This window comes from Nicotiana tomentosiformis, chromosome 9 (genome assembly GCF_000390325.3).
Source record: "Nicotiana tomentosiformis chromosome 9, ASM39032v3, whole genome shotgun sequence".
Taxonomy (NCBI): Eukaryota; Viridiplantae; Streptophyta; class Magnoliopsida; order Solanales; family Solanaceae; genus Nicotiana; species Nicotiana tomentosiformis.
In genome coordinates this window covers 50,686,989-50,704,392 of record NC_090820.1, presented here as the reverse complement: position 1 = coordinate 50,704,392, position 17,404 = coordinate 50,686,989, and the positions used below count along the sequence as shown (strand labels likewise).

At 38.1% G+C, this 17,404-nt stretch overlaps 1 protein-coding gene across 1 annotated transcript; it reads left to right on the top strand.

The window, feature by feature from the left end:
* The first annotated feature begins 913 nt into the window (after window positions 1-913).
* LOC104114627 (histone H2AX) lies at window positions 914-2,474 on the top strand. Its single transcript, XM_009625115.4, has 2 exons — window positions 914-1,215; window positions 2,110-2,474. The coding sequence occupies exons 1-2, from the start codon at window positions 1,009-1,011 to the stop codon at window positions 2,329-2,331; spliced, it is 429 nt and encodes a 142-aa protein (XP_009623410.1). The 5' UTR covers window positions 914-1,008; the 3' UTR covers window positions 2,332-2,474.
* Window positions 2,475-17,404: the final 14,930 nt, after the last annotated feature.

Below are 17,404 nucleotides of genomic sequence, written 5' to 3'. Positions count from 1 at the left end.
GTTCATCAATCCGGCAAATGTCCGCCGTAAATGTGTTAACATCCCCCCTTTTATATTAAAGAGATCCTACTTTTTCTATAATAATAAAAATATGTAGTGTAGATCCCACAATGAATTGTCTTTTCCTTGATTTCTACCAAGATTCTCTTCCATAGTGTGATTGCAACGACTCTTGTCTGCGAGCTCGATACTGGCTCGAGCTCGGTATTGGATCGATCCCTCGGTCTTAGTTCGAGCTCGATTCTGACTTGGGGTCTCGATATTCGGGGTGAGTGTTGGTCGGTCTAGGCATCTTCGATAATCTCCACCTTGCCTCGTAGTTCGATCTGGATATGAGCTCGATAATGATACCGGGCTTGTCATTGATCGGTCTTATAGCTCGAAACTCGACGCCCTTACTTCAGACCTCGACCGAGCTTGTCATGCAGATACCCTTTGATCGAAACATCATCGTCTCGACCAATCCGCACGACTGAGTCAAGCGGTTTTGACCGTACATAATAGACTAATAAGAAAAATATGTCATTTAAATTGAAACGGAAGAGTAATTATTTATAACATAATTCAAATTTAACTCAAAATATTAATAATAAAAATTAATTTTATATCGCCAACACAGACAGTTTAATTTAGTGAGATGATTGGAATTTAAGTAATTTTTAAAAGAATTCAAACATCATCTCATTGAATCAATTTCGTGAAAAGTAGACAACAAAAGCCACTACTTAAAATTTCGTGAAAATTAGACAAGGCAATGCCACTAATTAAAATTTCGTGGAGGAGGAAAATATTGGAGGGTACTCCAAGAATTAAAAAGTACCGCCAAGTGCTACGTCATCAATCCCCGTGACCTTAATTCCAACCAATCAGAACACACCATACGCTCCTATATATTCCCAACTCCACTTCCTCATTCCTTAGTATCACATTTCCCACCATTCCCCTCTCTCGCTGCACTTTCAAATCTAGGGTTAGGTTTAGGATTTTCGTACCCTTTTAAAGAGAATAATGAGTACAGGTGGAGGAGCAGGTAAAGGCGGCGCCGGAAGAGGAAAACCAAAGGCGTCGAAATCGGTTTCTCGATCTTCAAAAGCCGGTCTTCAGTTCCCTGTTGGTAGGATCGCCCGTTTTCTTAAGGCTGGAAAGTATGCTGAACGTGTCGGTGCTGGTGCTCCAGTGTACCTTTCTGCTGTCCTTGAATATCTCGCTGCTGAGGTGATTTTTTCCTGTTTTAGTTTGTGATTTAATTTGTTATTTGCTTTTGATGTTATTTGGAGTTTGATTTATGTTGAAATGTTGGAGCGCTGCACTGTTTTTGATATGCATGTATCTATTTATATGTTCAAACTCCCTGCAAGTTAGGGAAATCTAATTAAGCCTATATTTTTAATGAAATTTTAACGCGTAATTAGAGTAATAAGTTTCACATTTTTTCTAATATGTTTATACTGCATAGACTACAAGGTTTTTGTTAACTAAAAATAAATAACTTATCCCTAAAAAAGACCCATGGTTTTGATATGTGTGTGTGTGTGTGTGTATATATATATATATATATGTATATGTATATATATATATGTATGTATGTATGTATGTTCAAGCTTTCTGCATGTTAAAGATATCTCATTTAGCTTAGTTTATTTGGGAAATATTATTAATTAATTAATTAGTTCCAATTTTTCTAATTAATTGTACACTGCATAAAATGTAATTTTTCCTAAATAATTTATTTTATGTGCAAGTTTTGCCCAAAAAATGATTAAAATCAATCAAATATTTATTTTCTAATCCATGCACCCTAAGTGTTCCCTTTTTAATATCTTAAACGACAGAGAGATGATGTCAACATTTTTCTTGCGTTTGAACTTGTGAAATTCCTTGATATTAGTTGGCTTCTGAATCCATCAGTTACTGTTACTACCAGGTTATTTATTGCACTGCAAATTAGAGAATCTAATTCTTAATATACAAGTAAGCAAGCAAGAGATTTTGACATATAGTGGAATGTTGTTTAAATTCTAAATAATGATAATTTTTGTTGACTTTATTGGAACATGTTAATCTAAGTGCTAATAGAATTCGACTTTGTAATGTTTGTGATGATAATAGGTGTTGGAGTTGGCAGGGAATGCCGCAAGGGACAACAAGAAGAATCGTATAGTGCCAAGGCACATTCAGTTGGCTGTGAGGAATGATGAGGAGCTGAGCAAGCTTTTGGGTCATGTTACTATTGCCAATGGAGGTGTTTTGCCCAACATTCACCAGAATCTGTTGCCTAAGAAAGCTGGCTCTGGAAAGGGTGATATTGGCTCTGCATCCCAGGAGTTTTAGATGTAAAAATGGAGCTTTTGTTTTCCTGAAGGATTAGAAGAAATGACGAGACTTGCTTTATGTAATATAAAATACACTTTGTAGTTTGTTATTGAATGGTTATAAATGAAAAAGGGCTATGACTACCCGCAGTTTTGATTACAGATCTTTTTAGTTCTTGAAATTGCAATTCTATGCTTTTCTTTATGAATGACAGCTACTCTGATTTGACTGATTGCCTTGAGATTCTCATATGAATGGGAGGTCATTATCAGGTGTTATTGTGACCTCTGACTATTCAGTTTTATTATATGAGCAAATGTCATGTTTATACATGACAAGTGCTACTGGCATGTGAATTGACATGTCATTTTAAGCTTTTGTATGTGCTTTTGCTGTGTGGCCTTTGGTTGGATGTTATGAACTTATGATCATAACGTGATATATTCTTGTATTTTCATGGCAAATGATGTTATATTGTGTAGTCTACTGTCTGCTTTGACATTGTTTCCAATGTTTTACTGGTCCTTGGTCTTCACTGTAGCTGTTCTTTTGAATTTCTTTATTGGTTATTAGATTAAGCTTCCTACCTAAAGCTGTTTACACTTAAACATGAATCTTGTAGTCTCCATTTCTTTTTACTACTGTTAGGCTAGAATTCTTCACTGTTTTTCTTGGTTCCTCTTTGTTTGTTGCATCAAATGGAGTTTTTCACCAATGAATTTGGCAATGAGATTGACGATTGAAACGGCTTGATTCTGAACACATTACTTGAGGTATTGTCACGACTAGTCAAGGAAGAGAAAGTAGGACTTGGAATCTTGGGTCAAATAGAAGCTGTTTCTGAGCCCTGTTTTGAGGCTCTGTATGCAATCCAACAGCTCTTCTAAGCAGAGGAAAGAAAGGGAAGGGAACTGGGCTGGTGGTAGACAGGCCTTCTAACTATTTTAACTCAATTAAATCTAGAACAGGACAAGGAAAAAAGCATAAGCGGTAATTTCAATTTGATTTCTTGAGTCAATTGATACAGCAACTAACTTTGAAATAAAGATACTCACAAGCTTAGACCAAACACTCAACTTCTGTAGTCAGTTGTGTTCTGTCAAAGAAGCACTCAGACTGATTGGAATCGACATGGATTTTTGGGGTTGTGCACTATCTGTCTGCCTAAAGTTTCAGTATTAAAACTCTTTAAGCTGTAATTAATATTGAAGCAAACAGTGGAAATGTTTGGATGATAAAAAAGCTCATAAGAGCAGTATTCAGTTGAAAAAAGGATCATTTCAAATGACAGACTGGTTGGACATGTGTGAACATGGATTAGTTGTCTATCGGAACAGTTCCATACTTGAGCCTTTCATTAATAAAGGGATCATGCTTAGAAGGAGATGTATGACTGACATGTTTGAGCTTTGATTGATGAAATAATGACTGTCTGATTTTAGGACTTGGCATCTGAAGTTTCAAAAGTTGTCAGAATTCTGCTATTTTTTGAGAAAGATTGTGAATTTTCTTAGTATGCCTCATATATTATGTTTTGCAGGAAACATTATTGAGTCTTTCAGCAAGAATAGAATATCATTTAGAAGTAGCTACAGAATAATGTAAATTTCTTTCTGTGTGGTAACATGTTATTTGTTATATCTTCAGTACAGGGAGCTAGGTGTCGGGGTAGGTGGCATACAGTTCTCCTGGTGTTTTTCGGTAGGAAGGCTATGACAGAAAGCTTGTCTAGGGAGAGTCAGCTGGTAATCTTTCCAACAATTCCTCTTATTGGAAGCTTCAAGTTCTAGTTGCTTCAAACATATTGTTCGCGGGCTTGATTCATGGATCTTTTCATATTCTTCTGTTGCCTACTTGAGTTTTGCTTATGTATACAGTTACTTGAGTTTCTTCAGATTGATCACATATTCTTGCATATTCGATTCATGGACCTTTTATATGACGTAAATTCTCAAGACATAGGGGAACTCTTTTTTTTTTTTTTGGGTAATTAGAAACTTTATTAATCAGCAAGAGAATATTTACATAGTCATAGCCCAGACAAACTCATCCAGCTATCTAATCCATCTACTAGAAGTACCCAAACTCTATGTCTTTCTTCTAAGTAGGTAATTACAAGGCCCTAAGAAAGCATAGAGTAGCAGAAAACCATTATAACCATATAGCACTTGACCCCATAAACTAGAACATGAAGGACTGTAGTAGACTTTTGATCTTCACACTTGCAATGCTGTCCCAATCTCTGCTCTTTTGTTCAAATATCCTTTGGTTTCTCTCCGTCCAAATGGCATGGACTGCTTCAACATACATCAACCAGAATATCTGAGCTACTTTTGAGTGCCCTTTACCATTCTTGATGGTCCATTGCAGGTGAGAATCCCTTGTGCAGATTGAATAACTTTGTATGTGCAGCCAGTATAGTAGTCTAGTGCATAAGAGCTCCTTTGTTTCACAATGCCTCTTACAATACACACATAGTGGATCAACATTAATTCCCCATTTAAGCAGTCTGTCAGTAGTTGTTAGCTTACCCTGAAGGTGCAACCACATTGTGAACATTGCTGAACATCATACATTTCAAGTAGTTGTAGATAGATCTGTCTAATTAAGCTCTTTCCCTCTGTTAAGCTGCTTTGTACTTGATCAGTGATATATCTCTTGCTTCCAATATTTTCATCGCCATCCAACATACTTGTGGTGGTATTTTAGGACTGTTCAGTTGTTCTTTCATGTAGTATGTATGGATCCATCTTATCCGTAACTTGCCTTGTTTATGAACTACATCCCAGATAAATCATAGGGAAATTTGTTCAGCAAGAATGCACAGAAGCTACTTAAACTAGATAATGTTTGAAGGAGGATGTGAATTATGGTGCTAAAAAAGCTGAAGTTTTGCTTAAAGATATGCTTACTTGTTTGATCTTATGTTCAGACTATGTTCCAATGTTGAGCACGTAGAATTTACAGAAGAATACAGCTTTCTATATATGCACTTGTTGCCAATTTAGCTGCAAATTGTGATTCTACTCTTGCTCAACTTGCTCTGACTTGGCTCCTAGTTGACATATCACTGCTTCTTCTCTATTAATTTATCTTGTTCTTCACATCATTAAACTCTTTTTTTGGTAACAACTACAAATCACATCATTAAACTTGATTGGACGATTACTCAATACATAAGGTTTGTGGAAGAAAGTAACAAAGAAGGGTTAAAAACATGCATTCAAATGTGATGGAATCGTTTCTTCATATTCATTTCGTTCCAACAATCCCTCACATCCCACCAGCATTCAAATGTGATGGAAACAACGTTCTTATTCAAGGTTTGTATCTCAACGTATTAAATGTATGAAGGATTCTTGATAATGGAACAAAGATAGTTTCGATCTTTATTTGGAAACTTGATCAACATTTATATTTCTTATTATGGAGTATTAGTTTCTATTTTCCATATCATTTCTGCTTAAAAGGAATAGCCAAAGTTAAGAACCTAGATGACAACATTGGATATTTATCTGACAGGATTATGAATGCCTGAGGACTTGAAAGAAATTAAGGACTCTGTTCCTGCCGAAGAGGGCCATGGGGATATAGAGTTTTGGTAGCTTTGCCAAGTTCTCATGTAAATTTGCAACACCATATGAGATAGTTTATATGATAAATCATCTCATGCATGCACAGGTTCCTATTTGATTATTTTGTCTCATGGTAATTTTAAGCAGTAACATCTTTTTGTTAGTTGCCCTAGAAATATGAGATGGAAGTTTGATTCAAGATGTGATGAAAATCTGCCGGTCCAGGTGACTCCTAGTCTCCTCCTTCTGGCTCAAATAAATGAAATGAATTTCGCCTTTTCGTTGGTTACAAACTGAGTAGAATTTAGCACCCAAGGAAGTCACATATCCATCAATGTTCGAATCTCAAATAATGTTAAATTGACTTTTCTATTTTGTCTAAATTTTGATGGCCTAAGTAACCCGGTACGAGCATGCAAGCTGGCTTCTATACGACTATACCATCATAGTAAAAAAAATTAGGCAGACCTTATAAGATAATAAAGTGGACGCACAATTCCTCAGCTAAATGGTAGGCTAGAAGCCGAGAGAAAAAAACTATTCTATATAGCCCCTCAAAATTTTAATAACCTATGTTTTTTTCCATTGACACGAAATGGCCCTCCGACCCAAACATATTACATCTAATAGTCCGAAATATCTATTTTGTATATTTTTTGTATAGTGACAGTCTATTTTGTATATTTTTTGTATAGTGATAGTCTATTTAGTATATATTTTGTATAGTGATAGTCTATTTTTTATATATTTTATATAGTGACAGTCTATTGTATATAAATTGTATAGTGACAGTCTATTTAGTATATTTTTGTATAGTGACAGTCTATTTTGTATAGTTACACTTAAAAAATCTACTGCCACTCTTACAAAATATATACAAAATAGATTGTCACTATACAAAAATAATACAAAATAGACCGTCACTATACAATTTATATACAATAGACTTGTTATTCCAAACTTAATTTACGAGCGTTACTATTTTTGTTATTCGATTTTCAGAGCAAAATCTAAAATCACATTGCATAGTTCTAGGATAAATTTGACCATTTTCTCTTGTAAAAAAATCCATGTTGAAAAGCTTTTGCTGGTAGTCAGCAAGGTCAAGTTTGGCCAATTTAAGCAACAACAAAAGTAATCTGACCTCAACTATTAGCGAGAAGAAAACTGGACCATTTCACAAACTAATTATGTGCGTCGTCTGAAAATTCCCAAACAATTTACTTCGAATTTCTCTAAGTAGGTGGCAGAGTAAGGGGAAGGTATGGATTAAAGTAGGTTACGGAGTTGAAAATTTTGAAATTTGAAAGAAGAAGAGTGGCAGTGATTTTGGGCTAGCCTTATAATTGATTTTGGGCTATTAATTGTATAGTTTATTTTGTGGCTACTTATTATCATTAGTTTTTCCCGAATGACTAACAATGAAGTTTGCTAAATGAAGTTTGCTCAAGCCTAGAACTAATGATCCATACATCTAATTTGATTTGCTGATCCATAGTTAAGTCTATTTTATTTCCAATTCATAGGTCCAAATTCGTCGTACATGTTTGGATATATAGGATATTAATCAATTAATTATGGACGCTTCAATCTTAATTAGCCAGAATTGATATATATAAATCTTCTGGCTTTTCCCGATTCAGACAATTTATAATACTTGGATTATTTTTACATCGACTATCGACAAGAGTGGGTTGCTGTAGTGGTGAGCACCCTCCACTTCCAATCAAGAGGTTGTGAGTTCGAGTCACCCCAAGAGCAAGGTAGGGAGTTCTTGGAGGGAGGGAGCCGATGGTCTATCGGAAACAACCTCTCTATCCCAAGGTAGGGGTAAGGTATGCGTACAAACTACTCTCCCCATACCCCACTAGTGGGATTTTACTGGGTTGTTGTTGTTGTTGTTGTTGTTGTTGTTGTTGTTGTTTATTTGAGTAGTTTAGTCATTACACACCACTCCTTTGCTATTGTCAATACACGAAAGTTTGGAAGTTTGAACACCTTTTCCAGCAAAAACTCTATCAGAAAGTTCGGCCAAAACGACATTAACAGTGAGCAAAAATGCAAAATGACACTGGACCCAACTCAACTCAGAACTCAGAAGAAGTCGCACTAACCTGAGGAAGAAGGATGAGCGACGAGCTAGGGAAGAAGGCGTCATAGTCGAGATGAGGAAGAAGGCAACAATCGCACAGAGCCGAGGAAGAAGGCAACAGTCGCAGCAGATGGACAGAGACAGAGCTGAGGAAGAACACTAAATCTAATTTTTGATTTAGGTTTGGTGAAAGGGGAATTAGGAAGTAAGTTACTAAGTGTAACATATCAGACTATTAGTAAGTTTGGGTAAATTGGGCTTCAAAGTTCAAATGGGTATTGGACTATTGGGCTTCAGCCTAAAATGGGTAATAAATTTTGGACTCATAAAAGAACCCACATGTTCAGACCTATTTTTCTTAACTAATATCCAAAATTTTAGTTTTTCGGTTTAACCGAAAACCGAAACACCAAAATCGTAAATCGCACTAAAAAATCAAAAATTAATAATTTAAAAACCGTACACCGATCGAAAAACCGAAATTCACGATTCGGTCAGTTTTTTTGGTTCGGCCGGTATTATGCCCATCCATATCTACAACTTTCGAGCCATACGGAATCTAATACCATAGTTGAGCCCCTCGATGAATCGGCGGACTCACTCCCTGACTGTAGAGATCAAGGCAAGTTCATGTCTAGATAACTCACTGAATCTAACAACATACTCTGACACTATTATAGTACCCTGGCACAACTGCTCAAACTCCGCGCGCCATGCATCCTGAAGGGTCTGGGGAATAAATTCTCTCAAGAACATCTCTGAAAACTGAGTGCATGTGAGTGAAGCTGCATCGGCTGGGCTACCATCCTCGTAAGCCTGCCACCACTGATACGCTGCTCTTGACAGGTAAAATATAGTAAAAGCAACCCCGCTCGCCTCCACAATACTCATGGTACGGAGAATACGATGGCACTTCTCTAGAAAACCCTGTGCATCCTCTGTAGCTAGGTTGTTGAAAGTGAGAGGATGATACTTCTTGAACCTCTCAAGTCTAAGCTACTCCTCCTCAGATGCCACTGCCCTAACCTCGGGCTGAACCGGAATGACAGGTTGCGCTGGCATAACCTCTAGGACCTGATCAAGATAGACCCGCTGCTCTGGGGTATGTGCCGCGGGAGTCTGAGCTCCTCCCTTAGCCTGAGCTGTAGCTGGAGCAAGTGGAATCAACCCCTCTTAAGCTAGAGTACCGAACATGCTCAAGAACTGTGATAAGGTCTCCTGAAGTGCAGGGGTGACAACAAGCGCATCGGGTTCCTGTCCCCCAGCTGGAGCTACTGGAAACTCATCAGTCGCTACTCGGGCAGGTGCTCTAGCTGCACCACTTGCCCCTCCTCAGTCTCTGCCCTGGACCCGACCTCTCGCGGCTCTAGCATGGGGCGTGGGTGTTTGATTGACGGATCCAGCAATGCGCGTCCTCACCATCTGAGAGAGAATAGAATGACATGATTCAGATTTTGAAGTCAACAATTTCGCATGATAAGGGATCAAAGAAGTGAAATTTTCCTAACAATTCCGTAGCCTCTCAAATATAAGTATAGACGTCTCCGTACCGATCCGCAAGACTCTACTAAACCTGCTTATGACTCGTAACACCTATGAACCTAGTGCTCTGATACCAACCTGTCAAGACCCTAACTTCCCATCGGAGGATGTCGTGATGACACCTAGTATCTAAGACTAGGTAAGCCTCATGTATGGAGGAATAGCTGAAATAATAATAAAACTACAAATTTAAACCATCTAAACTATCAAAATATAACTCAACAGTACAACTGACAATAACTCCCAAAATCTGGTGGAACTGAGTCATAAAATCTACATGAATATACTATAAAATCTCTAGTACAACACTGTCTAGATAAAGAATAAAGAGAAGTAAGATAAGGACAGAAGGTGACTCCGAGGCTTGTGAACGTTGGGCAGATATACCTTGAAGTCTCCAGACTGTATGATCCACTCATTGATGCCTAGCCTGAGCCGAGGTACCTGGATCTGCCCAAAAATATGCAAAAGCATAGTATGGGTACACCACAATGGTACCCAGTAAGTATCAAGCCTAACCTCGGTAGAGTAGTGCCGAGGTCAGGTCAAGACACCTACTAGGATAAGAAAAACTGAACAAGTATCGTATAGTCTAATAATGAAAACAATAAAATAGTGACAATAAAGCAATACAACAAAGTAAGCTATAACTGAATTTAAAGCAATAAAAGTAGCAAGGAAGGAACACGTAATAAGAACATCAAGGAAACAATGCAGATAAATGCAAGTGAGATAAATGAGAGATAACAACAAGAATCACAACCGAGGTACCACCTCAAAATCTCATTTCACAATCACAATCATAATCTTTCCTTATATCATCGCGTGAGCCTTTCATTTAGTTAGTTTGAAAATATTTTTCCCAAAATAGCTACACGCACTTTAGTGCACATTCTGTCGCCGCGTGGCTTCAAGTAATTCCCTTACTAGCAACACACATATAAATATCATATTATGCTACCACATGCACATTAACCCTTATCCTTATACCGCCGCATGCGCATCAATATCACAACACAATAACAACTAGCACCACGAGTGCCCATATGCCACAACTTGTCAAAAAATTAACAATACCAATATTTTCACAACAAATAGCCCATGGATCAACCACAATGTGTACAAAAATCTCAACAATAATAGAGTACACATGGATAACTCAACAAGAAGGATATCTTAACATTTTAACAACTTCGCCTCAATGTGATAACAACTTTTACAACTTCAACCTAATAACTCAACAAGAAGATATTTCATGAAATAACAATTTCAAGTAAGGTAATTCAACAATTAAGGAATTAAGAAGACAATAAAGAAGGCACCAACTTTAACTAAAACATGTAAGATCAAAATAGCAAGTAATAGGTAGAACAAGCATTAGCAATATCAAATAAAGCATGTGAGGGTAGATTTAACACATACAAGGGTAGATTAACAATTAAAGATATAGCATGTTATTACAATTCAATTAAAGGCGTGGAAAAAGTCTAAATAGCCTAACCCGGCCAAATACCACATATAGCTCGTGTACCCACCCGTCACCTTGCGTACACGGCTTTCACATAACACAAATAGCACAATCAACCCAAAACCTAAAGGATAGACCCCCCACAAAGTTAGGAAAGATACTTACCTCAAACAAGCCAAATTAATCCCCTAATAAGCCTTTCCTGCGAATATCTGACTCTGGACGACTCGAATCTATACAAAATAACTTAATACCATAAATACAAACCATAGAAAACTATTTTGGATAATAAAGTTACAATCTTTAAAGAAAATCAAAAAGTCAACTCGGGACCGCACCTCGAAACCTAACCAAACTTACAAAATCCAAACACTCATTCGATAACGAGTCCAACCATACTAAATTTATCCAATTCTGACCTCAAATCAACCTTCAAATCCTCAATTTATGGTTTAGAAAGTTTTTACAAAAATCCCTAATTTTTCAACTAGAAAGACTAATTAAATGATAAAACAATGATGAATTCATGAATAATAAGCAAATTTGAGTAAAAAAAAACTTACCCCATCCAATCCTTTAAAATCCTCTCCAAAATCTCCCAAAACCGAGCTCTCTAACTCAAGAGATGAAAAATAACTCTAACCCTCGATCTTCTCTATTTCAGCCCAGGTACTCCGCTTCTTCGGACACTTAGTCGAATATGTGACTTTGCATCTGCGGAAGAAACATCGCAGATGCCGTTCTAACTCAAGCCCAACAATTTCCTCTTCTGCGGTCCACAACGCGCACATGCGTCCTGCATTCTCGCTTCTACGGGAAAAAGGCGCTTTTGCGCATTCGCTTCTGCGGAAGTTGACCACACCTGCGGTCCCTCTCTACTCGCTCAAAGTCCGCTTCTGCGGACAAGTCTTCGCTTCTGCGGGTGCACACCTATGCCCAGTGTCCGCACCTGCGAACTTCCCACTGACCTACACTAACTCCCGAAGCCAAAAGCCGAGCCCGGTATCAACAAAGTCAACTCTCGGTCAAACTTCTCAACCTTCCAAACCTTCAACTTTCCAACTTTTGCCTATTCAAACCAAAACGACCTATGGACCTTCTAATCAATATCTGAACATACTCATAAGTCCAAAATCACCATACAAAGTTAACGGAACCATCAAAACTCCACTCTGGGGTCGTTTGCGCAAAAGTCAAACTCCGGTCAACTCTTTCAACTTAAACCTCCAACCTTGCGACTAAGTGTGCCATTTCACTCCGAAACTCATCCGTAACCAACCCAACCATCCCGGAAAGTCACATAACTAAAATTTAACACAGAGGAGGCAATGAATAGGGGAACAAAGCTGGAATACTCAAAACGACCGGTCAGGTCGTTACAGAAGTTAACATTCAGTCAAACTTATGAACTTTTCAAACCTTCAAATTGCCAATTTTTGACAAATAGAACCAAAACCTTCTAGGAACATTCAACTTCAAATTCAGACGTATGCCCAAGTCGAAAATTACCGTACGAACTTATTGGAACCATCAAAATACGAATCGGAGACCGTTTACACATAAGTCAAACCTTGGTCAACTCTTCAACTTTAAGCCTCTAACAATAAATCTTTCTCTTCCAAATAAATCACTAACCTCTCGAACATCAAAATTAACCATACACGCAAGTCGTAATACATCATATGAAGCTACTCAAGACCTCAAACCACTGAACAGAAGGCCGATGCTCAAAACGACCTGTCAGGTCGTTACATTCTCCCCTACTTAAACATATGTTCGTCCTTGAACATGCAAAAAGTCATTTCAAAGCCATCAAATCACTATAAAAAATCACTATGCCCATACCCATGGGTGATCCCAATCACCTCAATCCATATAAGCCTGTTCACATAATCCTGACTGAAGATTCTTTCTTCAACCTTAATCCATCAACCATAGAACCAAATTCCAACATTCAAAACTCCTGATAGGATCTCACATATACACATTATATCATCCTCAACAGCCTGTAACAAATCATAAGTATATTCTCAAGATTTAACCACACGACGCAACTCATCGCTCATATGTATATCTCTGACCATAATAGTTGTCCATTACCGAATCAGGTACCGATAATATGCCTCATATTCAACAGAACCTAGTTCTAAACACTGACAACACTGTTAATTATAAAAGAAACATGTAGAAACTCATCACCACCTATCAAATCAATAAGTTGTGGAGTTCTCTCGCCTGACAAGAACTATTGCCAGATTCTAATCTGACTAATGACATTCCTCTCCAAATGTACCTTATCCAAATTCGATTGCACTACTCCCAAGTTCAATAACCTCATCTCCCCCAGTACAAGATGCTCGACTGACATGCCATACCATATGCCACCTAAAGCCACATACGACGCCATCCGTGCACCAAACAAGCACAACACAAATGTAACCAATGATGGAATGAGAACCAAATGAGAGAATCATCCCGAAAGCTCAAAAGATACAACCACAAAGCACAATGTTGTGAACCCATCCTACAGAGGAGAAGCAAAACACATGAAAGAAGCACAAAGGCATATCCCAACATAAATCTGCTGTAGTGCGTAACCCGATCCAAATATACTTGTCAACATGGAATACCTATTGTCTAAATTCTTATACCCATCAAACAAGTATATATCAACATCAAGCACGCAATGCGCATGACCAAAACCATAGAGAAACAAATAACACCATATACCACCAACGAAAGTACATGGCCAAATGCATTAAGCAACTCGACATCCCAAGAGCCTTCTCGCTCAAACCTCGCCACAAGGCCCAAGCAAAACCACATTATTTGTGTAAATAGTCAATAAACTCAAAACCCATCGTAGCATAAGAGAGTGACATATGGAACATATCTGGTCATGAATAAGATCAACTCTAGTCGATGACATACTCCTTCAACAATGGTTGTGCTGAGTAAACAAACCCGATCCGACATAGAACACACATTCTCATTAGGCTTGCTAATGGGCCCCAAATCACTTTCGATCATCCTAAAATAGGTAAATAACCTCCGAAAAGTCCACAATAACCTATCCATAATAGAAGACATCGGCCTCGAGCAGTGGTCAAATCCATTATTAACTCTTCGAAACCCATTTTACCTAAACAAACTATCAAATTGAACCGCTAATCCAACCAAATCACGCAGATCGCCAAATCCAAGAGTATTTCCACAAAACACCTATAAAGCATCGCCACACCAAAAGAACCAATCTTTCCTATTACTATATTAATCCAAACCACTACCAAGTCGGCGCATTTCTTCAAGTTCCTCTTGACTTGCCTCCAATATAATACTTCTCCTTCCCAGCACACCATAGTCGTTGATCAAAACTCACCCCAAGAGGCCCCAACATAAAAACCATGGATGTATTCTCTCTTAAGCACCCAATAGCACCACAACCGAAATACCCTATGTGAAAAGACCTCCTATGATTCAGAAGCTTTTTATTTCCTCTCTCTAATACTAAAATGTGGAATCAATGACGATATAGAAATACCGAAAGTATCGACACCACCAAATGTAATTCTCAAATTTGGAAAATTTTAAATAACATATAAATGTCGAACCCATTAGAGCCTTCTCGAGAGTCATTACTCTCCTCTAGTCTCCAATGCGCAGTCAATACGAGCCAAACGACTTGTGCTCCATTAGCACATGGATATCTAAAAAAAGAACAAGCACATGATTCCTTTTTCCTTGCACACTACATCCACCACGAATAACAAACCCAAATCATTCCAAGATTTTCATATATCCATAAAGTGTTGTACATCATGCATCCAACAATTTCCTTGCTCGAGTCATCCTCAAAATCAACTTCTTCAAATCATAACTGATCCACAAGTATGCCTCAGTCCAACTGGTATAACACATGACCATGCAATTTGATCGTTGATAGTAGACTCCCCCACTTAGCTAGAAGACATAATACATATCACCCGATAACACATTATTCTTTCTTTACAACTGCTATGATCTCGCACTATAACTCAACTGAGCTTTTTATAAGCCCAAGTAGCACTAGTCATAAAGCACCTCAAATCATCTGCCAAGTGCATATTCATCCTCGTGACAGTCATGCGAAATTCCTCAAGTGATTCGAACTCAAATTGCAGAACATACATCCTACTGGGTAGAAAGAAAACTCTTCATAAAAACATCATAAGGATCACACAACTTCATACCATCCCGGAGGAGATAACCCGCCTGCTTAGCCTCAAACTGGCATCTCTCTATGACCTTATCATGATCACAACCACTATGCAATCACTTAATCTTCTAGAGTCTAAACTCGTCAACAAGACATAAGAATCTACTTCATTCCACAAATGAACAACTGCAATGTCACGACCCAATCCCCATTATAGACCGTGATGGTGCCTAACGTCGCCGCTAGGCAAGCCAACGGTGAACTATCCATAGTTCATTTTTAACATTTTTAAAGTGATTGATTTTTTTAATAAGAGAACTATTAATAGGAAATTATAGTAAAGTAAAGCACAAAATAACGAAAGAGTAAAATAGTGAATTTAATACCCAAAACTATAATATGTCTACTAGAGTACTCCAAAAACTCGGTGTCATAAGTGCATAAGCAAACTAGTAGAATATACAAAATCTCCTATACTACTGTCTTGAGTAAGATATACAGAAAATAAATACAATACGAAGAGACTCCGGGCGTTGCAGAACGGGCATAGAGAGCAGCTCACCGTTAAGCCTATGGGTAACGGGGTACGCGCCTGAATGGCCGACAAATGCACCTGCCTCAGATCCTACACGATTAGTGCAGAAGTTTAGCGTGAGTACATAAATAATATGTACCCAGTAAATATCTAGTCTAACCTCGAAGAAGTAGTGATGATGGGTCGACATCGACACTACTAAGGGTCAATAAATAAAGTGCACAAATTATAAATAGGCAGGGAGTAAATCAATAATGACAAATAAATGAACAATAAATAAGTGGTGCTTTAACAAAATATCGGTTAGAGCCTCCAACTACCACATAATAATTTTAACAAATAAGAGCCATCAAGTATTTATAATTTCTCAAGTCATGGAAGAAATATCAAGTATATTCGGACTCCGAGCAATATCACGCACGATTTATGCTGAGGTCATACGACTCGATCAAGAATAATGTGTACACTGCCGAGGGTCGACCGACGCGAACCATAGATGCATCTATTATACTACCGAGGCGTTCAGCCCGATCCACAGGAAGAGAATACTCTACGAACTCCGACTAACGGCTACTATGTAAAATAATACTCAAGGGAGGTATAGTTTCCACCACAGTCAAGTACCCCGCAAAAACTCAAAGTAATGAAGTTCAGTCTTTACAAATCCTTTATCAAATATCAAATATAATTTAAGTAATTAAGCTAACAAGTTGAGTACAAATAATAAAGTAATATATGGTAGAGTCCTAAACTACCTAGATATAATCATGATTTTTAGCTACATGCGGACTCTCGTCACATCGTGCGCACGTAGCACCCAAAATTATTAGCAAAACAATCATTTATAGTACCTAGGGGGAGAATTCTCTCTTACAAGGTTAGGCAAGAGACTTACCTCGTTTTCAAGTTCTCTTCCCGGTCCACAATTCACACTAAAGCCTCAAATCGGTGACACGCAATCCGAAACTAGCAAAATATTGTATAAATTAATCAATATATGCTCAAAAGTCTATAATTTAACTATTAGAGTAATTATCCAACCCAAATTGAAAGATTCCTAAAATTTATTCCGGGGCCCACATGCCCGGATTCCGGAAATTTTTGTAAATAAGTATTACCCGTAACCTCACGAACACAATTATATATATTATTCCAGTTTTCACAACCAAATCCATGATAAAATCTCAATTTCACCAACACCCTAGGTTTTTCATAAAATCCCACAGGTTTCACTAATTTTCCCTGTTTAATCTACCTAAAGGTTGCGTATTTAACTTAAAATGGGTAGAGTTTACTTACTTTTTGACGTTGATGAGAATCCCCCACAAAAGTGCTCTCAAAATCGCCCAAGACCAAGTAAAAGTGTGGGGAAAATAGGCTAAGTCTCGAATTAAAAGCACCCCACTGCCCAACGACTTTCGCACCTGCGGCCAAACAGTCGCACCTACGAAAAACACTATCGCAGGTGCTATCCTCACCTAGGCCAGCTCCCTTTGCTTCTGCGGACCAATGCTCTCTTCTTCGAAAAAATGGATCGCACCCTCCTACTTTCGCTTCCGCGAAAATATGGATCGCACCCTCCTACTTCCGCTTCTGCGGAAGAACCTTGCACCCGCGGATGCGCATCTGCGCCAGGCTTCCACACCTGCGAACCCAGGCCTGGGATGGCCACTTCCGCTTCTGC

What these genes read in the sequence shown, in the direction of transcription:
- LOC104114627 (XM_009625115.4), top strand. Translation starts at nt 1,009, where the DNA reads ATGAGTACAGGTGGAGGAGCAGGTAAAGGCGGCGCCGGAAGAGGAAAA. An exon ending in TTGAATATCTCGCTGCTGAG is followed by an intron (nt 1,216 to 2,109) that starts GTGATTTTTTCC and finishes TGATGATAATAG; the next exon opens with GTGTTGGAGTTGGCAGGGAA.